At 37.6% G+C, this 25,809-nt stretch overlaps 1 protein-coding gene across 2 annotated transcripts in view; it reads left to right on the top strand.

Annotated features, from left to right (window-relative positions):
* The window catches only part of Phactr4 (phosphatase and actin regulator 4), a 102,638-nt gene that overhangs the window by 24,124 nt on the left and 52,705 nt on the right, over positions 1-25,809 (top strand). For both annotated transcript variants that reach the window (XM_046468424.2, XM_058571007.1), the window contains one exon: positions 1,963-2,016. In XM_046468424.2, the coding sequence (XP_046324380.1) occupies positions 2,001-2,016 (16 nt within the window). In that variant the 5' untranslated portion in view covers positions 1,963-2,000. The remainder of the gene's footprint in view (positions 1-1,962; positions 2,017-25,809) is intronic.

Here is a 25,809-nt window from a genome sequence, read left to right as displayed (position 1 = left end):
ATCTTTAATGGATTTATGGATTTTCAAATGTCAGATCATTCCTATGCTTTGGCAACAAACAAATAGTGGTCACAATGATTGTTATATGTATATGGTTATATTTTGCTATTTTGTGTAGAATATTGCACTTATGTTCATGCCTATAATTTTTCTTTCTCACACTACCCTTGAATAAATTGGGTAGTACTTCCTTTCTTCTACTTTTGGGGGGGGAACCAACCAAACAAGGAGTCCACTAGAGCTACTCTAATCCCTTTGGAGGGCAGTTCCCCTAGTGGCCTTAAAGACCTGCTACTGGGTTCTACTCTTAAAGATTCCACACCATTTTTCAGCAACATCACCCTGGGATCAAGTTTCCAGGACATGAACCTTTAAGGGACAAACCACATGGAAACCAGTGCATTAACTAAAGTGTCTTTTTATCCTCTGTATCAGTGTCTGATTCTTTCCCATTCAGATCCCTTACATGGGTATAACATCTCTCTCTTGACTATGAATTAATCTTTGGAGCCCTGCTTCTCTTATGATTAATTCCTAGGCCTGGTCTTCTGCTTTTCTGCCCTGCTGCAAAAGAAAAGAGCCTCTCTGCAAGTTATAAGTATGCCTTGAGTCTTTTATATTTGACATTCTTTAAAAAATTTTTTTTTGTAGTTCTAGATGAACAGAATGCCTTTATTTTGTTTATTTTTATGTGATGCCAAGGATCAAACCTAGTGCCTCACATGTGCTAAGGCAAACACTCTGCCTCTGAGCTACATCCCTAGTCATTTTTTTTTGTTTGTTTGTTTGTTTGTTTTGAGAGAGTTCTGCCCTCTCAGCTTCTGGAGTTGCTGGGATTATAGATGTCTGCCAGGCACGCTCGCAGGCACGCACATGACTGGCTTCCTTTTTTAGCTTTCAGTAGAGTGTTAATCACTCTTACCCTTTTGTTATCTTTTCCTAATTGAGTTTAGCAATTATAGTCTTTCAGTTCCATTGTCATTATAGTTACTGTTTTCTTCTTATCTTCAAGCACCCTGATACATCTAATCAAGTAGTGTGGTTTCTTCCACCGACAGACAACCACTGTTCACCACTCGTGACAGTTTAAGAATTGGACCAGCACCTGGGTCAGGAAAAAAAAAAAAAAAACCAAACTGTTCTATCTTTGACCAGTGATGGGTCCTCATTGCCATCTAGTCTTCTAGTGATTCAACTCCAAAACCCAAAAATGGACCTTTGATGGATTTATGGATTTTCAAATGTCAAATTATTCCTATGCTTTGGCAACAAGCAAATAGTGGTTATAATGATTGTTATATGTTTTCTCCAGTCATTACTGGTACCAACTGGAGTTTAGTATTCTAATTGTTTATTGGGGAATGCCCTTTGGGGTCAAAATCTTGGGAAGGATAAGGAGCTGGATTGGGCATATTTGCCCTTGTCTCGATTGGACATGAAGCAGGTTGAATGTCTATCTATATATAGTCAACTTTTCTTTCAAAACATTTTTTTTGTTTTGTTTTCATATTAGTGGTCTAAACTTACTGAACCTTCTTTTATCATTCTTTTTTTTTTTTTTTAACTTCCACATTCTTTAGGTAAAACTAATTCCCTCCTTCAAAGATGTCTTTCATGTCCTTTTTTAGGTGTTTGTGTTTTTGTTTTACATTTAAAAAATTGCCCTTTTCCTTGTATTCTTGTAAATGCAAGTCAGGGATTTGAAAGGGAATTTATATGAGGAAACTGAGAATGATACAGTTTTAAAATAAAAATTTAGCTTTAAATGTTTATCTGTTGTACTATTATCTGTATCTCAACCTCCTTTAAATCTTGCAATTAGCAATATTTTTGTTTAATAAGTTGTACATTTCTCTGATGTTCCAGTGTTAAGCTATAATCAGTATTACTGAATTTGGCTTATTTTTTAAAAACCATAAATGACAATGATACAGTTTATGTTTTACCTTTCTCTCATTTTAGAAACTATACCCCACCTTCCTAAACTGGCTAATAGTGGCATGGAAGACCCATTTGGTGAGTATCACCTGCATTTTTCTTAGTAAATTATATTTGTGCTTGATCTCATTTCCATTAAAGCTTTGAGAATGAATTAATTTTTTCATGTTTAGTATGCTTCTCTCTTTTTTCTTTTTTAACACTAGAGATTGAACCTAGAGGTGCTTTACCACTGAGCTATATCCTCAGCCCGTTTTTATTTTAAGACAAGATCTTGCTAAATTGCCCACGCTGTCCTCTGCTTCCTTAGTTGCTGGATTATAGGTGTGTGTTTTGCCTGGCTTCAGTATGCTTCTCTCTAGAATAGTGATTCTCAAAACTTTTTCTCACAGGATCTACTTATACTCTTAAAGATAATTGAGGAACTCAACAAGCTTTTGATTGTATGATTTTTATCTATTAATTTTTTAAATTCTTTTTTAGATATTTTTTCTAGTTGTTGATGAACCTTTATTTTATTTATTTGTGTGTGGTACTGAGAATCGAACCCAGTGCCTCACATATGCTAGGCAAGTGCTCTACCACTGAGCTACAACCCAAGCCTGCTGAGATATTTTTAAATTATTAATGCATCTAAAAATAACATTAATGGGGCTGGGGTTGTTGCTCAGCAGTAGAGTGTTTGCCTAGCACGTGCGAGGCACTGAGTTCAATGCTAAGTACCACACAAAAATGAATAAGTAAAATAAAGGTATTGTGTCCAACTACAACTAAAAAAAATATTTAAAAAAATAGCATTAATAGATCCATGTAGGTTACATAAATGAGACTTTTAATTAAAAAGAACTCCAAAAATAAGCCCAACAAGAATGGCATTAATAAATGCAAAGTTTTCTATTTTTTTAAAAATATTTTTTAGTTGTTAATGAACCTTTATTTTATTCATTTATTCATATGTGAAGCTGAGGATCGAACTCAGGGCCTCACACATGCTAGGCAAGCTCTCTACCACCAAGCTACAACCCCAGCCCAAAGTTTTCTATCTTGATCGTACATTAACTTATGTATACTTTATTTGGGATGGAAATTTAATTCTGCTAATACTTCAGAAACAAGTGCACTTTGTAGTGTTTCATTATTACTTAGTCAAGGAACGGTAATATGAAAGTGATGATAATAGCAAAGATGTTTTGCCTGTATGTAGTATTTCATATAGCAATGTGAGTAGGAGAATCTAAATCTAGGTACACAAAGGTTTTTTTGTTTGTTTGTTTTTGGTACCAGGGAGTGAACCCAGGGGAATTTAATCTGAGCCACATCCCCATCCTTTTTTTTTGGGGGGGGATAGTTTACTGGGGATTGAACTCAAGGGCACTTGACCACTGAGCCACATCCCCAGCCCTATTTTGTATTTTATTTAGAGACGGGTCTTAATGAGTTACTTAACGCTTTGCTTTTGTTGAAGCTGGCTTTGAACTTGCGATCCTCCTGCCTCAGCCTCCTAAGCTGTTGGGATTACAGGCATGTGCCACTGTGCCTATCTACACAAAGGTTTAAATCTGCCTTTTCTACTAAAAAGTCAGTTACTATGTAAACCTTGTTTTCCTGTTATTGCAAAATGAGAAATTCATTCTAGAATATCAGATTTTTTAAATCATATTATAACCGAGGAAGACTAGTTTGGAAGTACTTTACATTTATAAATATGCATCAGCCAAAAAAAAAAAAAGGAATCAGTTTAGTTTAACCTTGCATGCTTTGAGGAAGTATATGATACAAGCATTTTCTCACTCATCATCACATGGAAAAAAAAGTCCTTTTTTGTGCCAGTGCAATTTGAGGATGTATTCTTAAAATGATAGTAAGTTTATGTTCTTCTCTTGCCCCATTATCACTGATGAGTAAGGTAAGATTTTTGGACTACCGATACTAGTAATCAGATAGCTCAGATTAAATAGTTTTGTTTTTTAAAAGAGAGAGAGAGAGAATTTTAATATTTATTTTTCAGTTTTCGGCGGACACAACATCTTTGTTTGTATGTGGTGCTGAGGATCGAACCCGGGCCACACGCATGCCAGGCTAGCGTGCTACCACTTGAGCCACATCCCCAGCCCAGATTAAATAGTTTTTAACTAGGTTTGAGAAGACTTCTGTTGAAAACCTTGCAAAGAGCAGAATTTCTCTGATATTCATGACCCTAGATGACTGCTTTAGGATGGATTGTTGACTTTTTAGTAATATCAAGTTCATCAATGAGATCTTTAGTTTGAACACTAGAGGGCAGTCAGTATTTTGTTAACAAATTTGTAGTTTAATACCAAATTAATTCCTGAGAGGATTATTTATGAAGAATAATAAATTGAGTTTATTTTAGTAGTCTAGTGACAGATTCTAAAGAACTGGAGTGTTGCATGAAAATGCTAAAGATTTTTTTTTTCTTTTTTACTGACCTTCTTGCCTTACCCTATAAGTACATGTTAAATATCCTTAATCTGAAATCCAAAATGCTCCAAAGTCTGAAATCTTTTAAACACCAACATGATAATACAAGTGGAAATTTCCACCTGACCTCATAAGATGGATTATAGTCAAAATGCAAACATACTAAAAATACTGTAAAAAATGACCCTTTAGTGGGCTGTGGCTATGGCTCAGTGGTAGAATACTTGCCTTGCATGGTGAGGCACACTGGGTTCAATCCTCAGCACCACACAAAAACAAACAAACAAATAAATAAATAGTCTATCTACAACTAAAAAATTTTTTTTTAAATTACCCTGTGGCTCTGTGTATAAGAAACAAATGAATTTCATGTTTAGACTTATATCTTAACATAAGATATCATTCTGTATATGCAAATATCCCAAAATCTGAAAAAAAAAATGAAAGCCAAAATGCTTTGGATTCAAAGCATTTTTTTAAAATTATGTTTTTAGCTGTAAATGAACACAATACTTTTATTTATTTGTTTATTTATTTTAGGTGGTGCTGAGGATCAAACCCAATGCCTCACACATGCTATTGCAAGCACTCTACCATTGAGCCATACCCCCAGCCCCCTTGATTTTGTTTTTGATTCAATTCCAGGGTTGAACCTTTGAGCACTTTGCCACTAAGCTACATTTCCCCAGTCCTTTTAATTTTTTTTTTTTTAAATATTTTATTGTGAGACAGGGTAATGCTAAGTTGTAGAGGCTGGCCTCGAACTTGCCATCATTTGCCTTAGCCTTCCAAGTTACTGCATGATCCCAAGCATTTTGAAGGATACTCAATCTGTGTAACCTAATTTTTTTTTTATTTTTTTATTTTTTATTTTTTAGTTTTCGGCAGACACAACATCTCTGTTTGTATGTGGTGCTGAGGATCGAACCCGGGCCGCAAGCATGCCAGGCGAGCCACATCCCCAGCCCATAATTTTTTAAAAAATTATTTTTTAGTTGTATTTGGACACAATACCTTTATTTTATTTATTTTTATGTGGTGCTGAGGATCAAACCAAGAGCCTCACAGGTGCTAGGCAAGCTCTCTACCTCTAAGTCACAACCACAGCCCCTGTATAACCTAATTTTTAATATGATTTAATTAGTTAAATATTAGGCTATTTTAATTCAACTGAAATTAAATGTAACTTACATTTATTTATTTATTTATTTATTTTTAAGAGAGGGGGGAGAGAGAGAGAGAGAGAGAGAATTTTAATATTTATTTTTTAGTTTTCGGAGGACACAACATCTTTGTTTGTATGTGGTGCTGAGGATCGAACCCGGGCCGCACGCATGCCAGGCGAGCGCGCTACCGCTTGAGCCACATCCCCAGCCCCATGTAACTTACATTTATTGAGAGTATTAAAGTGAGAGGTGCTATGGAAGTTATGGTTGGCTGAGTCATCAATTGAAATATAAAGTGAAATGTACTTTTATTGTTTTTTGGGGGGACTGGGAATTGAACCCAGGGCCTTGGGTATACTAAACAAGCACTGTATCACTGAGCTATACCTCTCAACCTGATATGTGCTTTTGATTGTTTGCTAATATAGGCAAAAATTTGGGTATTATGCTAATGGAAAGATTTTCCCTCTTGCACCTATTTAAGAATTTTTAAATTAACATTTCCATTCCTGATGTGGATTTTATAGGAAAATAGAAATGACTCAATAGTTTTAACAACCCTACTCCTTCTCTGTCTTTACTCTTCCTTTTAAATGTTAAACTGATATTTTTTTTAGTTGTTTATAAAACTTACCTATGGTAAGAATTTGGTATACTTGATGCTATTTGATAAAGAATCGAATTCTGAATGTAAAATGAGTTTATTTTTAAGAAGTCCAAGTCTCTATAAGATGGAGTGAGAATTTTGTTACAATCAGGATAGCTAAAGATTATGTAAACATATAAAGAAAGAAATATTTGTAATATTCTGAAAATAAAAATAGTAAAAAAATTTTACCTGTCAAATTCCAGTGGGACAGACATAAACACGCGCTTATTTATTTCATTCAAAAATATTTAAAAATCACATTTGTTAATACCACTGTTGTTCTCATCAAAAAAGTCTTTGAATATTGGGAAGGTAAACTCACTCTGGATGTAAAATTTCCAACATTCAGGTTTTTATTTGAAAGTTTGAATTACATGTATCACTGGGAACAAATAAGGTCAGTTTTCTTTGTTAGTGACAGGCTTACTTTGAAAAAATGTGCAATGTCTATGTGAATAACAGTTTGTCATTTATTCTTTCAAGTAAAAATGGTATTTCATGAAGAAAACTGACTAATTCAGTTTGCAACTTGATCACACAAGTACCTTCTTAGAGATAACCAGCATGCACAAGTATACAAGTGTGCTTTATACATACTCCTTATTTCATCACACATAATAATAAGACATGTATAGAAAGGTTGAGATTTATTAAATCTAACACTTTTGCAGGGCATAGTGGCGCATGCCTGTGATCCCAGCGCCTAGGGAGGCTGAGACAGGAGGATCACAAATTCACACCCAGCCTCAGTAACAGCGAGGTGCTAAGCAACTCAGTGAGACTCTTACTCTAAATAAAATACAAAATAGGGTTGGGGATATGGTTCAGTAGTTGAGTGCCTCTGAGTTCAATCCCTGGTACCCCCCACAAAACAAACAAACAAACAAAGAAAAAAAATTAACACTTTTTGTGGCTTCATCAAGGACATTCTTAAGATTAGCTGTAGTTTTAACTGTAATTGAATAGAGGGGAAAAATATAGTGACTCCTGCTGCATTTTGGTGCTCCTACCCTGGTTTTTGCATCATCAGTGCAAGTGTCAACATACTGGAAAAGGTAAATATAGTTACACACAGCATAAGGACATCTCAGTCAATGACAGAGCAAACATATGGTGGTAGTCCCAGAAGATTATATCGCCTAGTAATGTTGCATTTGTCTTAGTTTGTGTAGTTCACCCTGTGATATTCATACAATGAGGAAATTGCTTGATGGTACATTTCTTAGAACATATCACTGTCATTAAGGAACATATCAGTGTAAATTTTAACAATTTGAGAGACAGTTGCCAAATTGTGCAGGTTGGCTTCAAACTTGGAATCCTCCTTCCTTGGTTGGGATTTTAGGCATGTCCTACCATGTCTGACAAGATTTTGGTATTCTTACATATTTGATTTTACCTCTTAAACTTCTGAAAGATCTTAGGGATTTCCCTGGATCAGTAAGCCATACTTTTCTCAGTTTTCTGATTCATAGAGTTCTTTCTATGAAAATTATGGGCAAAATCAAGACTTAGTCTTGGAAATTGTATTGTTCAAACTTTGATTGTGAGCCAGGTCTTAGACATTTGGCAGAAATACAGTCAAAGGGAGCAGCACTTCCATGATTTCTCCTAAATTGACCACAACCTACCTACAACTTTCAGGAGTTAAAGAACACTTCTGTGCTGGGCATGGTGGCACATACACCTGTAATCCCAATGACTTGGAAGCAAGAGGATTGCAGGTTTGAGGCCAGCTTTGGCAGCTTAGCAAGATCCTGTCCCAAAATAAAATAAAAAGAACTGGAGTTGTGGCTCGGTGGTAGAGCACCCCTGATTTAAATCCCCAGTACCATACCAAAAAACAAAAACAACCCAGTTTTTTTTTTTTTAGAATTTTAATATTTATTTTTTAGTTCTCGGCGGACCAACATCTTTGTTTGTATGTGGTGCTGAGGATTGAACCGGGGCCGCATGCATGCCAGGCAAGCGCGCTACCGCTTGAGCCACATCCCCAGCCCACAACCCAGTTTTTATCGGGTGGAATGACTCTTTACTCAGCCAGATATGTTGAGAAGAAATTTATCAGCCTTTAGTTAAAACGAGATGTAAACTCACCAGGTTTTTTTTCTTTTTGTTTTGTTTTTCTTTTACAATACTGGGGACCAAAGCCAGGGCCTCAAACATGTTGGCAAGTGCTCTACCACTGAGTTACACCCCTAGCCTTTCATTTTGAGACAGATCTTACTGAATTACCCCAGCTGACCTGAACCTGTCCTCCTGCCTCAGCCTCCTGGGTTTTGGGGATTATAGGCGTGCACCATTGCACCCAACTTATTCTTAGCTTTTAAAAGAGGTTAAATGAAGCCAGGCATGATGGCATGCTCCTATTAAGTCCCAGCTACTCAGGAGACTGAGACAGAGGGATCCCTTGAGCCCAGGATTTTGAGGCCAGCCTGAGCAACATAGAGACCCCCCTTTTCTTAATAGGGTAAGTGGCAGCAGAGATCTTGTTGACAACAGCCTTCAGTATTTTTCTTGAGTCCATCGTATTTCTCTAATCTGGACAGGTAATCCTCTGTATATGGCACACAGCTATCATTCTAGGATATCCCTTCTTTCTTCCTCTGGCAACTCTGCCCCTTTCCTCTGTTAACTATTGTTTCCTGAGTTTCACGTGTTCCTTTCTTGATGCTAACAATTTCCTTTTTGGAGGGAGAGATGGGAGAGATAGGGTCTCATTATATTGCTCAGGCTGGTCTCAAACTCCTCATCTCAAGTGATCTTCCTGCTTAAGCCCCCATGGTGCTGGTACTACAGGTGCATGCCACCACATCTGACTTTTCTAGTAGCTTCTTGATGTTGGATGTCCTAGAATAGCTCTCTAAAGTTCATCTTTTTCTTTTAGCTATACTTCCTAGATTTATTCAACTTTATCTTCTACTAGGTTTTTGGATATTTTTTGTTGTTGTCATTCCTTACTATTATATCTTTAATATGCAGGAAATCTTTGTCTTTTTTTATTTTTATTTTTATTTTTTTGTTTTGGTGGTGCTGGGGATCTAACCCAGGGCCTCACTCATGGCAGGCAAGCACTGTACCACACTGAGTTACATTCTCAGCCTCTAGGAGGTCTTAATTCCTTTTTTTTTTTTAGTTGTAGATGGACACAATATATTTCTTTCTCTCTCTCCCTCCCTTTCTCCATCTCTCTTCGTTTTTATGTGGCGCCGAGGATCAAACCCAGTGCCTCACACATGTGTGGCAAGCGTCTACCACTGAACTACAGTCTCAGCCCTGAATGTTTCTTCTTTTTTGGGGGGGGACTACTGAGGATTGAACTCAGCCACCAAGCCACATCCCCAGCCCTATTTTGTATTTTATTTAGAGACAAGGTCTCACTGAGTTGCTTAGTGCCTCGCCGTTGCTGAGGTTGGCTTTGAACTCGCGATCCTTCTGCCTCAGCCTCCTGAGCTGCTGGGATTACAGGCTGCCTGAATATTTCTTTCTTTCTTTATTTTAATATTTATTTTTTAGTTGTAGTTTAACATATTACCTTTATTTTATTTATTTTTATGTGGTGCTGAGGATCGAACCCAGGGCCTCGAACATGCTAGGTGGATGCTTTACTGCTGAGCCACAACCCAGCCCCCTTAATGTTTCTTTACATAGTATTTTTCATTGTTTCAACAGATTTTCTTTTTCATTTAACTAATTTAATTAAGTTTCTAATAACTTTCTTTCTTTTTTCTCTCTCTTTATTTTTAAGTTTGTCTTTGTCTTGTTCTCTTTTATGTTGGATTTTTCTCTGATGTTTAGTAACAATTAGCTGTCTGCTCATGATTTAGAGTGGAGGACTAAATAGCCAATTAGAAACTTTAAATGTGTAGGTTGGTTCCTTGTAGGCCTCATTATACGGTGAACTTCTTGACCTTTTAGAACATTCTCATATTGATATCAGAGTCTAAGAGGCAGTCTTTCCAACACTGTTTGGTATGGTGAGGGCTAAAGAAGATTGGGTAAAGAGATTTCTATGTTCAGCATTAATTATGCATATGCACACTTAATTGCCTTGTTTTTAGTACTGTGTTCCCACCATCAACTGCCTTTGTGTCTGCCAATCCAGAGACCATTTGTTTTATCCCTTCCAGAAAATAGACCTCCACATTTCTGCCATTTCTGTTCTGTGGAACAGACATCCAAGGTTATGGAGTGGGGAAGGTAATGTTAGAGTAATACAGCAGTTTTTACTTTGATTCTCAGCATTTTAGGTCCTCTATCTTCTATTTCCTTTTGAAGGGAACTAGAAATAACAAAATGAAAGTGTTACTTGTTAACCTGTATTGATGTAAACTGCCAGCTAAAGGACAAAAGTAAACTGGGTGCTGTGGAGCACATCTGTAATCAGGGACTGGGGAGGTGAAGGCAGAAGAATTGCAAGTGCAAAGCCAGCCTCAGCAACTTATTGAGGCTATAAGCAACTTAGCAAGACCCTGTCTCAAAAAAATAAAAAAAAAAAAGAAAGAAAAGAAGAAGGGGTTTAAAAAAAAAAAAAGACAGTCTGGGGATGTGATTCAGTAGTTGAACAGCTAATTCCTGCTTCTACTTTCTTTCTCCCTTCTCAACTATTCATGGGTTAACAGCCAGTCTCCCCCACAGCATCTCAGAGATAAAGGGACTGAAACCCTGATATAGAATATGTTAAAAAGTGTTGAATTGTGGGGCTGGAGCTGTGGCTCATTGCTAGAACGTTTGCCTAGCATGTGGGAGGCACTGGGTTCGATTCTCAGCACCACATATAAAAAAATAAAGATCCATTGACAACTAAACAATATATGTATATATATATATTTTTAAAGTGTTGAATTATGAGTTACTTCTAAAGATTTTTGGATTGGGGAAGGGTCTATATGCTAATTGCCTTCCCAAAATATTTTACATCATCTGAGGAATTTCATTAAGTTCTTACGTATCCTCCCTGTGCAGATAGAGACCCAATTTGTTGACAAATATTTTGGCGGTATGTATTTGATGAAATAATTAAATAATGAGATAGATTAGTAGTGTGCATTTTGAATTTAAAGCTAATTGCAAAAGCTGTATTCATATGCACAATATTCTGGGAATAGGCTTATAAGGTAATATTTTGATTTCCTTATAAGAATTGTATCATTTAGGAAATATGAAGTAATAAATTTATCATTTCCTAAGCAGATTACTCTCTATCTGAATTTATAAGTAATTATTAGATTACAGAGTTCTATTTTTCCTAGCTTCTCAAGAGCTGGTAAAGGAGCCATGTTCACGTACAACTATAATGTATCAATGAAAAATGCGGGGAAAATTTAAAATTTAAATTAAAAAAAAAAAGGAGCCATGCTCAAGGCTAATGCACCTCACTTCAAAGTTTATGGAAAATTTTTTGTGATGTTAAGCTGTTACCACTTGAAGCTCAAACTATGTGAATAAGTCTTTCCCTCCCTCTTTAAGAATGAAAGACAAAATATAAACTTAATTAGTTCTAAGATCCTTTGGGTGTAGGAGATAAATTCCTCTGAAATTAAATGAAGCCAGAAATGATGCTAGTAAAAGAAAAAAAAATGATGCTAGTTTCAGTTTTTCCCGTAGTTTTGATTAGAAATTTAATTTACTGTTGTTTGTTTTTGAATGGGGGTTGAACCCTGGGGTGCTTTACCATTGAGCTATATCCCTAACCCTTTTTGTTTATTTTACTTTGAGACAGGGTCTCCCTAAGTTGCTCAGATGTCATGTGGTTATTTTTTCTATCAATAGATGATGATGATCCTTTGTAGTAGTAATGGAAACTTGAAAGGGTAGAAATGATGACATTCTGGGCTAGTAATGGAAACTTGAAAGGGTAGAAATGATGACATTCTGGGCTATCTTCTGTATCCTCTTACCAATTATTATCACTTCTGACTCTACATACTCCTAGAAAATCATAGCAGATGTGATAGGGTGACTAAATGTGTAGGTTGGTTTCCATCTGAATTTATTTCTGCATATTGAACCCTTACCAACATGTCATACAGTCTGTGTGAGCAGTGCTTTATGTTATGCAAATGTTTCCTCCCAACCTTTGACTTGCCTTTTATTTTCTTACTAGCAGAAGTTTGGCATCTTTTTAATCATTTTTTTTTTCTTTTATGGTTTACAGTTCCTAAATTCTCCTTTACGGTTTTCTTTAAGATGTGTATAGTTTTAGGTTTTACATTCAGGTCAGTGGTCCTTTTTTTGTTTTATTATGAAATTGAAAAGGTTCTCCTTTTTTTTTTTTTTTTTAATAATGTTCTTTCTGGAAGTCTCTAAGCTTTTTTTTTTTTTTTTTTAAGAGAGCGCGAGAGAGAATTTTAATATTTATTTATTTTTTAGTTTTCGGCGCACACAACATCTTCGTTTGCATGTGGTACTGAGGATCGAACCCGGGCAGCACGCATGCCAGGCGAGCGTGCTACCACTTGAGCCACATCCCCAGCCCAAAGGTTCTCCTTTGTTCACTTAATTTTTTACTTTTGAACTCCTGACAAAGTGAATAATTTCTAAGAGCCCAGCATGGTGGTGCACACCTGTAATTCCAGAGGCTTTGGAGGCTGAGAAAGTGTGGCACTAAGCAACTCAGTCTCTAAATAAAATACAAAATACGGCTGGGGATGTGACTCAGTGGTGGAGTGCCCCTGAGTTCAATCCCTAATACAAAAAATAAAAAAAGAATTTTCTAGGAAATATAATTTATTGAAGTGACTCAAGAAGTAAAAATCCAATGTAAAATAATATTCAAATGTTTCTAAGCCTTGTTGGTTTTGTGGACAATTTCAATCATAATGAAGGAACAGATAATGTTAAAGCTATATCAACCATGGTATAGCAGGAAAAAAGAAAATTACATCATTCATTTTATAAAGTTAGCACAATCTTGATAACCAAAAACTAACAAAGATGGTATAAATTTGTACTGTCCCACCTAAAGATTAAATCCAATGTATCATTATTTTTTTCTGATGAAAGAAGCCATACAAACTTACTCCAGAAAAAAATTAAAAACATGGCATTAAAAGAAAAGAAACTTTTGGGGCTGGGGTTGTAGCTCAGTAGTAGAGTGCTCACCTCACATGTGGAAGGCACTGGGTTTGATCCTCAGTACCACATAAAAATAAAAATAAAGATATTGTGTCCATCCACAACTAAAAATATTTTTAAAAATATTTTATTTATTTAGTTGAAGTTGGAAACAGTACCTTTATTTTTATTTTTACGTGGTGCTGAGGATCGAACCCAGGGCCTTGCTCACACTAGGCGAGTGCTCTACCATTGAGCCACAACTCCAGCCCCTAAAAATATTTTTTAAAAAAGAAAGAAAGAAACTTTTAAATCACACTTGATATTTCTACCCAGTGGTAACTATTTTTGTAAATATTTTTTTAGTTGTAGATGGACACAATATTTTCATTTATTTATTTATTTACATTTATTTTATTTATTTTTCTATGTGGTGCTGGGGATCAAACCCAGGACCTCCCACATGCTAGGCAAGCATTCTGCCACTGAACTACAACCCCAGCCCTATTGGTAACTATTGATAACATTTTTGCACCTGCTGCTGGAGTTTGATCGCAGTGCCCCCCACATGCTTGGCAAGCACTGTACCACTGAGTCATATTTGCAGCTCTTCATTTTTATTTGTTCTAAGTAGTTATACATGACAGTAGAATGCACTTTGACACATCATACATAAATGGAGTATAACTTCTTATTCGTTTGGTTATACATGATGTAGAGTTATATTTTCTTGACCACTACCCTTCAGTGACAACTCATGATATTAATGTATTTATCTAATTCATTTTTTCTGTTATGTTGCTTACATATTTTAATATGATCAAGAATATTTCTCTGAAATTACTAGACATCACTGTATTTACTAAGGAAATACTGAAGAAATGTCCACTGTTACCCTTTTTTTTTTTTTTCTTCACTGTTACCCTTATTCAATATTATTTTGGAAGTTCCAGACAGTGCAGTAAGGCCAACACTCAGTAGAGGGTAGGTTTCTAGTAACAGACAAAACAAAATGTAATTGTTGACAGATATTATTGTCTCTTCAGAAAAATAATAAAAGACAATCATTTGAAAAATATTCAATAAAATGGCAAACTAAATATAAAATGTTCAAATGAATCTTTAAAATGTGTTTATGGCTGGGGTTGTGGCTCAGTTGGTAGAGTGCTTGCCTAGGATGTGTGAGGCACTGGGTTCGATTCTCAGCACCACATATAAGTAAATAAATAAAGGTCAATCAACAACTAAAAAAATTTTTTATAATAAATAATTAATAAATAAATTTTGTTTAATGTCTACAAGCATATAAGTTATACATAGAAGAACTATAGAATTAAAAATTATTTACTTAACAATCAAAATTATACAAAAATAACAACCAAAATTATAGAATACCTAGGAGTGATGTTTATAAGAAGCACATAACTTATATGATAAAACTATAAATTTGTTATAAATAAATACAAATATGAGAGAAATGATCAGCGGTGCCATTTATTAAATTCTAAATCTACTTTTTATATTTAATAATTGAAGTGAATTTATGATTGCTTTTGACATTTGATAAAGTGGTTAAATATAAGTTGGGAAAAATTAAGAGATAACAAATTGTCCTTGTTTATTGGTTTGTGATGCCATTTGCCACACTGAATTTGCTTCTTCTTTCTTTTTTTTTTTTTTTTTTTTTTTGGTGCTGGAGATCAAACCCAGGGGCTTATGCATGCTAAACAAGTGCAAGTGCTGTGCCACTAAACTTATATCCTCAGCAGTTAAGTGCTGTAGAACCAGCTGTGAATTTTATTACCAGTTCTACAGTGTGATTATTACTACAGTCAAAACAACACTGAATGGCTTCTTAGACTGGCTTTGAGGTTTGTCAGCAAAAGAAAAAATTGGGCTAGGTGTGATGGTGCAGTCCTATGCAGGCTGGGACAAGAGAATTGCAAGTTCAAGGCCAACCCCAGCAATTTAGAAAGATCCTATGTCAAAATAAAAAATAAAAAGGACTAGGACTACAGCTTGAGCAGGAGGAGTGCTTGCCTAGCATGTGCTATCTCTGGGTTCTATCCCCAGCACTACAAAAATAAATAAGCCAGTTAAATTAATTCATTAAAAAATAAAAACAGTGGGGTGGGGGTTATGGCTCAGTGGTAGAATGCTTGCCTAGCAAGTGTGAGGCACTGGGTTTGATTCTCAGCACCAAATAAAAAAATTAAATAAAGTTAAAAAAAAAACAGGGCTAAGGATGAGGCTCAGTGGTAGAGTACTCCTAGAGTCAATTCCCAGTACAATCAATCAATCATAAGAGAAAAAAATGGAACCAAAGAAAGGACATTCTTGGCGTTTGTTTTTATATTTGTATTGCTGGGGATTAAATCTAGGGCTTCACATATGCTAAGCATGTACTGTATCATTGAGCTACACACTGAAGCTGAAAGGACATTCTTTTTAGGATGAGGAATTTGGCTTAATACAGTACTAAAGGTGTGTGCTTATTTAGTTCGTTCTGATTATACTCTAATAATGAATTCATAGTAGATGGCTTAATATAGCTTACAATGAAGGCTAATTGGTATCCTGACCCCAACTAAAAGGTAATGGTGAATTGATGGACAATTGTCTTACTTAATTCATTCAGTAAATTTTTGTTGGCTTACTGCCCTAGCTGCCATGAAGGAAGAATGAAAATGAATAAGATACAGTTTTATATGTGTGAACATGTAACGACAAATTCTATCAGCATGTACAACTATATTGCACCAATAAAAAATGTGGGGGAAAAAGATACAGTTTCAGCTTTCAAAGAAGAGTTAGGAACTATTAATTGAAGCAAAATGAAGTGTTTTTATACAAATGAAAATACTTATATTAGATTTTAGTACCATGTTATTAAGCATGTTTTATACTTAAGGACATTATTAAAACAAAACTTGATTGTACAGCACATTTTTCCTATCTGTGTCTTTTTAAAATATTTTTTTAGTTGTAGATGGACACATTATTTGTTTATTTATTTATTTTTTATGTGGTGTTGGTGATCCAACCCAGTGCCTCACACATGCTAGGCAAGCAAGCTCTCTACCACTGAGCCATAACCCTGGCCCTATCTGTGTTTTTTGAACAACATTGTGGCAGTTTCTTTTTTCTCTACTGGAGATTGAACTCAAGGGTACTTTACTACTGAGCTACATCCCCATTTCTTTTTAATTTTTATTTTGAGATAGGGTCTCACAAAGTTGCTGAGCCTTTGCCAACTTCCTGCTTCAACTCTGAGTTTCTGGGATTATAAGTGTGTGCCACTGCGCCTGATTCCGTGATTTCTTTAGAGAGAGTTTTTTTTTTTTTTTTAATTGTTTTTGTTTTGCATCTAAGAGAATTTGGTGGACATAGGGAAATAGGAAAAACTAGAGGTTTCTTAACTACCTTAGAGAATATAGGTAACATATTGTCATGAAATATAAATGTATATTGCTAATAGTAATGCCTCAAGAAGCATAAACATGGGTGAAAGGTGATATAAATAAACCTGTGCAGAAACACTGGAGCTAGAATTTTTGTTATGTATTTAGGTTTATAGTGTAGCAAAAGAGTAGAGACTTGGATAGAAATTACTTAGGTATGAATAGTACTTAGCTTTGTTACTTATTAACTTGGACAAATTATCCCCTATGTGACTCAGTTTCCCTATTATAAAATGCGGGGCTGGGGATGTGGCTCAAGCGGTAGCACGCTTGCCTGGCATGCGTGCGGCCTGGGTTCGATCCTCAGCACCACATACAAACAAAGATGTTGTGTCTGCCGAAAACTAAAAAAATAAATAAATATTAAAATTCTCTCTCTCGGAATTCTGGGTTTGAGACGGGGGAAGGAAGCGGTCCATCTCGGTTCTCCACACCGGTCAGACCACAGAGGAGGCCAGAAGCCACCATGTTGGTATACTGACGTCACCTTCCCTGTTTTTGACTGACCACAGCTCATTCAGCCATAGATCAGGTAATTTCAGGCTGCAATTCGCCTGCGGCTTGCAGACAGATTGCTAGGGTTCAGCGCCTGGGTGCTTCTTAGAACCTGATCCTATCGGAGCGAACACCGAGCGCGGGGCGGCCGAGTTCCGGCTCCCGGAACCGTCCCGGAACCGCCCTGGCCCAGGGCTGCGGAGCCCGCGGAGGCTGCTTCTTGGACCCTGCGCCTATCAGAGCATACACCAAGCACTAAGCAGCCGAATTCCGGCTCCCGGAACTGAGCCCGCGGGGACTGCTTCTTGGAGCTTACACTTATAGGAGCTTACACAGAGCACGGAGCGGCCGAGTTCCGGCTCCCGGAACTTCCCTGGCCCGGGGCTAGGAGCCCGCGGAAACTGCTTCTCGGTCCGGGTCCTGCTGAGGGCCGGTCAGGACTCACCCGTTGCTTTGGTTGCCTGGCAAGGGGAACGAAATGCTGCCATTCGCATAGGATACCAACATGGCAGAGATCTGATGTCAGCAGAAAGCGGCGGAGGAGAGAACTTCATCAATACCAGTGGTGACATAAGCAGTTGGTCTCCTGGTAGGGGGGGGTGAGGCACAGTCACCCGAGTCTCCTCAATTTGTCGTCGAGCCAGAGGGGAGGAGCCGGGCCGCCGCCAGCGCCCGGAGCAGGCCCAGCGGCTCACCAGCGTGGTGACCGCGTGACCCCAATTGGAGAGGGGGCGGAGCGGAGCCGCCACCCGCACCCGCAAGGTGGGCAGACCCGCGACCCAGTGGTACATGGGCGTGGTAGGAGGGGCAGGGCAGAGCCGCCGTTCGCGCTGGCAAGGTAAACAGACCTGTGACAGCCTGGTGGGTCAGGCCCAGTGGCCTGCCAGTGTGGTACACACGTCACCCCAACTGGAGTAGGGGCAGAGCAGATCCTTCTGCCACGCCCGGATCAGGCCCTGCCGGTGTGGTGGTCACGTGACCCCAATTGGAGTGGGGGCGGAGCGGAACCGCCACCCGTGCCCGCAGGGTGAGCAGACCAGTGATCAACCTGCAGATCAGGCCCAGGGGTCCGCAGGCGTGGTAGGAGGGGCAGGGCAGATCCGCCGCCCGCGCCTCCAAGGTAGGCAGACCTACAACAGACCGGCGGATCAGGCCCAGGAGCCTGCCGGCGTGGTACAAACACCACCCTAATTGGAGTAGTGGCAGAGCAGAGTCGCCGCCCGTGCCAGGAAAGGCCCAGCGTCCTGCAGGCGGGGTAGTCACGACACCCCAATTGGAGTAGGGGCAGAGCAGAGACTCCACCCGTGCCCGAAAGGCGGGCAGATCTGCGAATGACCAGCGGGACAGGCCCAGTGGCCTGCCGGTACGACAGACACGTCACCCCATTTGGAGTAGGGGCAGAGTAGAGCCGCCTCCCGCGCCTGCAGGGTAGGCAAACCTGCAACCGACTGGCGGATCAGGCCCGGTGGCCTGCCGGCATGGTACACTCGTCACCCCAATCGGAGTAGGGGCAGAACAGAGCTGCCGCCAGCTCCCAGAACAGGCCCAGTGACCTGCCGGCGTGGTAGCCACGACACCCCAATTGGAATAAGGAGAGAGCAGAGCCGCCGCCCGCACCTGCAGGAAAGATACGCAAGCAGTATGAAAAGACAAGGAAAGAAAGGACCACAAGCAATGCAGGTCAACGCAACTTTAGAAGAGGTAACAGCTGCAGCAGATGGAATGTCAGATAAAGAATTCAGGATATACATGCTTCAGATGATCTGGAGTATCAAGGAAGACATTAAACAGCAAAATCAGACAATGAAAGATCACTTCGACAACGAATTATGCAAACAAATCCAGGAAGCAAAGGATCAACTATACAGGGAGATAGAGGTTATAAAAAACAAACAAACAGAAATCCTAGAAATGCAGGAAGCAATAAACCAACTTAAAAACTCAATGGAGAATACTACCAGCAGAGTAGAACACTTAGAAGATAGAACATCAGACAATGAAGACAAAGTATTTCAACTGGAAAAGAACATAGACAGCTCAGCAAGACTGTTAAGAAACCATGAGCAGAACATCCAAGAAATATGGGATAACATTAAGAGACCAAACTTAAGAGTCATTGGGATACAGGAAGGTACAGAGCTCCAAACCAAAGGAATGAGAAGTCTATTCAATGAAATAATACAAGAAAACTTCCCAGACTTGAAGAATGAGACAGAATCCCAAATCCTAGAAGCCTACAGGACGCCGAATGTGCAAAATCATAAGAGATCCACACCTAGACACATTATAATGAAGATGCCCAACATACAGAATAAGGAGAGAATTTTAAAAGCTACAAGAGAAAGGAAGCAGATTACATTTAGGGGTAAGCCAATCAGGATAACAGCTGATCTTTCAACACAGACTCTGAAAGCTAGAAGATCCTGGAATAACATATTTCAAACACTGAAAGAAAATGGGTTCCAACCAAGAATTGTGTATCCAGCGAAATTAAGCTTCAGGATGGAGGATGAAATTAAAACCTTCCACGATAAACAAAAGTTTAAAGAATTCGCAGCTAGAAAACCATCTCTTCAAAACATCCTCGCCAAAGCATTACAGGAAGAGGAAATGGAAAATAACAATGAAAACCAACAGTGGGAGGTAGGACAGTAAAGGGGGGGGGAAATAATCAAAGAGGAAAACAAACCATGTTTAGTAACAGAAATAAACAAATATGGCTGGAAGAACAACCCATATCTCAATAATAACCCTAAATGTTAATGGCTTAAACTCACCAATTAAGAGACACAGGCTAGTAGAATGGATCACAAAACAAGACCCAACAATATGCTGCCTACAGGAGACACATTTGATAGGAAAAGACATACATAGGCTGAAGGTGAAAGGTTGGGAAAAATCATATCACTCATATGGACTTCGGAAACAAGCAGGAGTGTCCATACTCATATCAAATAAAATAGATTTCAAGCCAAAGTTAATCAAAAGAGATAAAGAGGGACACTACATACTGCTTAAGGGAACCATACACCAACAAGACATAACAATCATAAATATTTATGCCCCAAACAATGGTGCAGCTATGTTTGTCAAACAAACTCTTCTCAAGTTCAAGAGTCTAATAGACCACCATACCATAATCATGGGAGACTTCAACACACCTCTCTCGCCACTGGACAGATCTTCCAAACAAAAGTTGAATAAGGAAACTATAGAACTCAATAACACTATTAATAACCTAGACCTAATTGACATATATAGAGTATACCACCCAATATCAAGCAGTTACACTTTTTTCTCAGCAGCACATGGATCCTTCTCTAAAATAGATCATATATTATGTCACAGGGCAACTCTTAGACAATATAAAGGAGTAGAGATAATACCATGCATCTTATCTGATCATAATGGAATGAAACTGAAAATCAACGATAAAACAAGGAAGGAAAAAGCATACATCACTTGGAGAATGAACAATAGGTTACTGAATGATCAATGGGTTATAGAAGACATCAAGGAGGAAATTAAAAAATTCTTAGAGATTAATGAAAACACAGACACAACATATCGGAAACTGTGGGACACATTGAAAGCAGTTCTAAGAGGAAAATTCATTGTGTGGAGTTCATTCCTTAAAAAAAGAAAAAACCAACAAATAAATGGTCTCATACTTCACCTCAAAATCCTTGAAAAAGAAGAGCAAAACAACAGCAAAAGAAGTAGAAGGCAAGAAATAATTAAAATCAGAGCTGAAATTAATGAAATTGAAACAAAAGAAACAATTGAAAATATTGACAAAACTAAAAGATGGTTCTTTGAAAAAATAAACAAAATCGACAGACCCTTAGCCATGCTAGCGAAGAGAAGAAGAGAGAGAACTCAAATTACTAGCATAGGGGATGAAAAAGGCAATATCACAACAGACACTTCAGAAATACAGAAGATAATCAAAAACTATTTTGAATCCTTATACTCCAACAAATTAGAAGATAGTGAAGGCATAGATAAATTTCTTAAGTCATATGATCTGCCCAGATTGAGTCAGGAGGATATAGAAAACCTAAACAGACCAATATCAATTGAGGAAATAGAAGAAACCATAAAAAGACTACCAACTAAGAAAAGCCCAGGTCCGGATGGGTATACAGCAGAATTTTACAAAACCTTTAAAGAAGAACTAATACCAATACTTTTCAAGCTACTTCAGGAAATAGAAAAGGAGGGAGAACTTCCAAATTCATTCTATGAGGCCAACATCACCCTGATACCTAAACCAGACAAAGACACTTCAAAGAAAGAAAACTACAGACCAATATCTCTAATGAACCTAGATGCAAAAATCCTCAATAAAATTCTGGCCACTCGGATACAAAAACATATCAAAAAAATTGTACACCATGATCAAGTAGGATTCATCCCTGGGATGCAAGGCTGGTTCAATATACGGAAATCAATAAATGTTATTCACCACATCAATAGACTTAAAAATAAGAACCATATGATCATCTCGATAGATGTGGAAAAAGCATTCGACAAAGTACAGCATCCCTTTATGTTCAAAACTCTAGAAAAACTAGGGATAACAGGAACATACCTCAATATTGTAAAAGCAATCTATGCTAAGCCTCAGGCTAGCATTATTCTGAATGGAGAAAAACTGAAGGCATTCCCTCTAAAATCTGGAACAAGACAGGGATGCCCTCTCTCTCCACTTCTCTTCAACATAGTTCTCGAAACATTGGCCAGAGCAATTAGACAGATGAAAGAAATTAAAGGCATAAAAATAGGAAAAGAAGAACTTAAATTATCACTATTTGCAGATGATATGATTCTATACCTAGCAGACCCAAAAGGCTCTACAAAGAAACTATTAGAGCTAATAAATGAATTCAGCAAAGTGGCAGGTTATAAAATCAACACGCATAAATCAAAGGCATTCCTGTATATCAGTGAAAAATCCTCTGAAATGGAAATGAGGACAACCACTCCATTCAAAATATCTTCAAAAAAAATAAAATACTTGGGAATCAACCTAACAAAAGAGGTGAAAGACTTATACAATGAAAACTACAGAACCCTAAAGAGAGAAATAGAAGAAGATCTTAGAAGATGGAAAAATATACCCTGTTCATGGATAGGCAGAACTAACATCATCAAAATGGCGATATTACCCAAAGTTCTCTATAGGTTTAATGCAATGCCAATCAAAATCCCAACGGCATTTCTTGTACAAATAGAGAAAGCAATCATGAAATTCATATGGAAAAATAAAAGACCCAGAATAGCAAAAACAATGCTAAGCAGGAAGTGTGAATCAGGCGGTATAGCGATACCAGACTTCAAACTATACTACAGAGCAATAGTAACAAAAACAGCATGGTACTGGTACCAAAACAGGCGGGTGGACCAATGGTACAGAATAGAGGACACAGAAACCAATCCACAAAACTACAACTTTCTTATATTTGATAAAGGGGCTAAAAACATGCAATGGAGGAAGGATAGCATCTTCAACAAATGGTGCTGGGAAAACTGGAAATCCATATGCAACAAAATGAAACTGAATCCCTTTCTCTCGCCATGCACAAAAGTGAATTCAAAATGGATCAAGGAGCTTGATATCAAATCAGAGACGCGCCGTCTGATAGAAGAAAAAGTTGGCTACGATCTACAGTCGGTGGGGTCGGGCTCCAAATTCCTCAATAGGACACCCATAGCACAAAAGTTAATAACTAGAATCAACAAATGGGACTTAATCAAACTAAAAAGTTTTTTCTCAGCAAAAGAAACAATAAGAGAGGTAAATAGGGAGCCTACACCCTGGGAACAAATCTTTACTCCTCACACTTCAGATAGAGCCCTAATATCCAGAGTATACAAAGAACTCAAAAAATTAGACAATAAGAGAACAAACAACCCAATCAACAAATGGGCCAAGGACCTGAACAGACACTTCTCAGAGGAGGACATACAGTCAATCAACAAGTACATGAAAAAATGCTCAACATCTCTAGCTGTCAGAGAAATGCAAATCAAAACCACCCTAAGATACCATCTCACTCCAGTAAGATTGGCAGCCATTAAGAAGTCAAACAACAACAAGTGCTGGCGAGGATGTGGGGAAAAGGGTACACTTGTACATTGCTGGTGGGACTGCAGATTGGTGCAGCCAATTTGGAAAGCAGTATGGAGATTTCTTGGAAAGCTGGGAATGGAGCCACCATTTGACCCAGCTATTCCCCTTCTTGGTCTATTCCCTAAAGACCTAAAAAGAGCATGCTACAGGGACACTGCTACATCGATGTTCATAGCAGCACAGTTCACAATAGCAAGACTGTGGAACCAACCTAGATGCCCTTCAATAGACGAATGGATAAAAAAAATGTGGCATCTATACACAATGGAGTATTACTCTGCATTAAAAAATGACAAAATCATAGAATTTACAGGGAAATGGATGGCATTAGAGCAGATTATGCTAAGTGAAGCTAGCCAATCCCTAAAAAATAAATGCCAAATGTCTTCTTTGATATAAGGAGAGTAACTAAGAACAGAGTAGGGATGAAGAGCAGGAGAAGAAGATTAACATTTAACAGGGATGAGAGGTGGGAGGGAAAGGGAGAGTGAAGGGAAATTGCATGGTAATGGAAGGAGACCCTCAGGGTTATACAGTGGAGGAGGTAGAGAGAGAGGAGGGGAGGGGGGAGGGTGGAGGATGGGAAAGGCAGCGGAGCACAACAGACACTAGTATGGCAATTTGTAAATCAATGGATGTGTAACCGATGTGATTCTGCAAGCTGTGTATGGGGTGAAGGTGGGAGTTCATAACCCACTTGAATCAAAGTGTGGAATATGATATGTCAAGAAATTTGTAATGTTTTGAACAACCCACAATAAAAAATTAAAAATAAAAAAAAAAAAATTTAACCCAAGATTGGTACCAAAATTAAAATGCAGAAGTACCCTGCAAAAAAAAAAAAAAAAAAAAAACTCTCTCTCTCTCTCTCTCTCTTTAAAATAAATAAATAAAAATAAAATGGGGATAATAAATGGTAACTTTTTCATAGGTTTGTTAAGAATTAGATAATATATGTAAAACATTTAGAATAGTTCCTGGTATTATGTCTATGTAATTAATATTAACTATTATTATTCATAGAGAATAGGCATGCATAGAAAGTTGAATTAATTTATTTTTCTAAGTTTTACCTTCCTTTCTTCCTTTTGTACTGGGAATTGAACCCAGGGGTGCTTTACCACTGAACCACATCCTCAGCTCTTTTTTTTTTTATTTTTTTTATTTTGAGACAGAGTCTCACTAAGTTGCTTACAGCATCACCAAGTTGCTGAAACTAGCCTCAAACTTGTGAATCTCCTGCCTCAGTGTCCTGAGTTGCTGGGATTATAGTTGTGTGCCACCTTACCTGTTTTAAATCTTAGCTTTCTTTTCACCAAATCTTTTGTTAGAGTTGTTCATATGTAACAGAGTAACTGAATTTGAATTTAGTGTTATTTTTTATTTGAATTTTTCTGATAAAGTTTGTACCATTTAGCAACATGATCAAAAAACAGGAAATAAGAATCAAGAATAGAAGAAACAGAGGCCAGAAATCAGCTTTGAATGATTAAAAAGTGGTAGTGCTGCAGTTTAGTTCTTATAAGTGTTTCTCTTAGGAACTAGAAAAGCAGAGCTATTATTTAAATCAGTTTTATATAATTCTAAAAGCAACTATACTTTAGAATATGTGTTTCTGGGGGCTGGGGTTTTGGGTCAGTGGTAGAGTGCTTGCCTAGCACTTGTGAAACCCTGTGTTTGATCCTCAGCACCACATAAAAATAAATAAATAATAAAGGTGTTGTGTCTATCTACTACTATATATGTATTGGAAGGAGGAGGAGAAGGGAGACAAAAAGAAGTGGAATTACTTCAAAAAACTGTGGAAGTAAATTTATAAAAAATCCATAACCCATGGGTAGCAAGATAATCTCTGTAATGGTTGTCTTTTTCCTTTTTGTCACAAAACTGATCAGTGATTTTATTACACAAAACTAATCAGTGATTTTATTACACAAAACTGATCAGTGGTTTATTCACTACTGATAGTCCTGGCACATTTTGCAACATAAATACACTATAAACTGAAAGACACCTATAGGCAAACCTTTCTCTAAGAGGAGTTAAAGGTCATATTCTTCTGTCACTTGTTTTTTTCAAATATTTATTGAAAGTCTATAACATGCTGGGTACTATGTTACTTGTTCAGACTACTTTCAAAGAACACATAATGGAATAGGAGACATGGATGAGTAAATAGATAATTACAAGTGACTTCAGTGCACCTAAGAAGTGTGCTCAACTTGGTCTTAGGTGTAAAACAGAGGAAGACGTCTTGAGGAAGGAAGATGAACTGAATTGTGAAGAAGCTAGAGTTAGCTTTAGGAAGGGAAAGACTGAGAATAACAGTAAATGCCTAGGTAGGGAGTCCTGGGAGATCATACATGTCAGGGTTTAAGATTCAGTAGGACTAAAAATTAGGGCAAATGAGGGAAGAGTGGTGAGAATAGGCACTGGGTCGCATGTTGAAGGATTTTTCTAAGCTAT

Source organism: Marmota monax, unplaced genomic scaffold, assembly GCF_021218885.2.
Source record: "Marmota monax isolate L192 unplaced genomic scaffold, Marmota_monax_Labrador192_F-V1.1 WCK01_AAM20220418_F8-fsc00008, whole genome shotgun sequence".
Classification (NCBI taxonomy): Eukaryota; Metazoa; Chordata; class Mammalia; order Rodentia; family Sciuridae; genus Marmota; species Marmota monax.
Note: the sequence above shows the minus strand (reverse complement) of the source record. Positions and strands in the feature narration are given on the sequence as shown.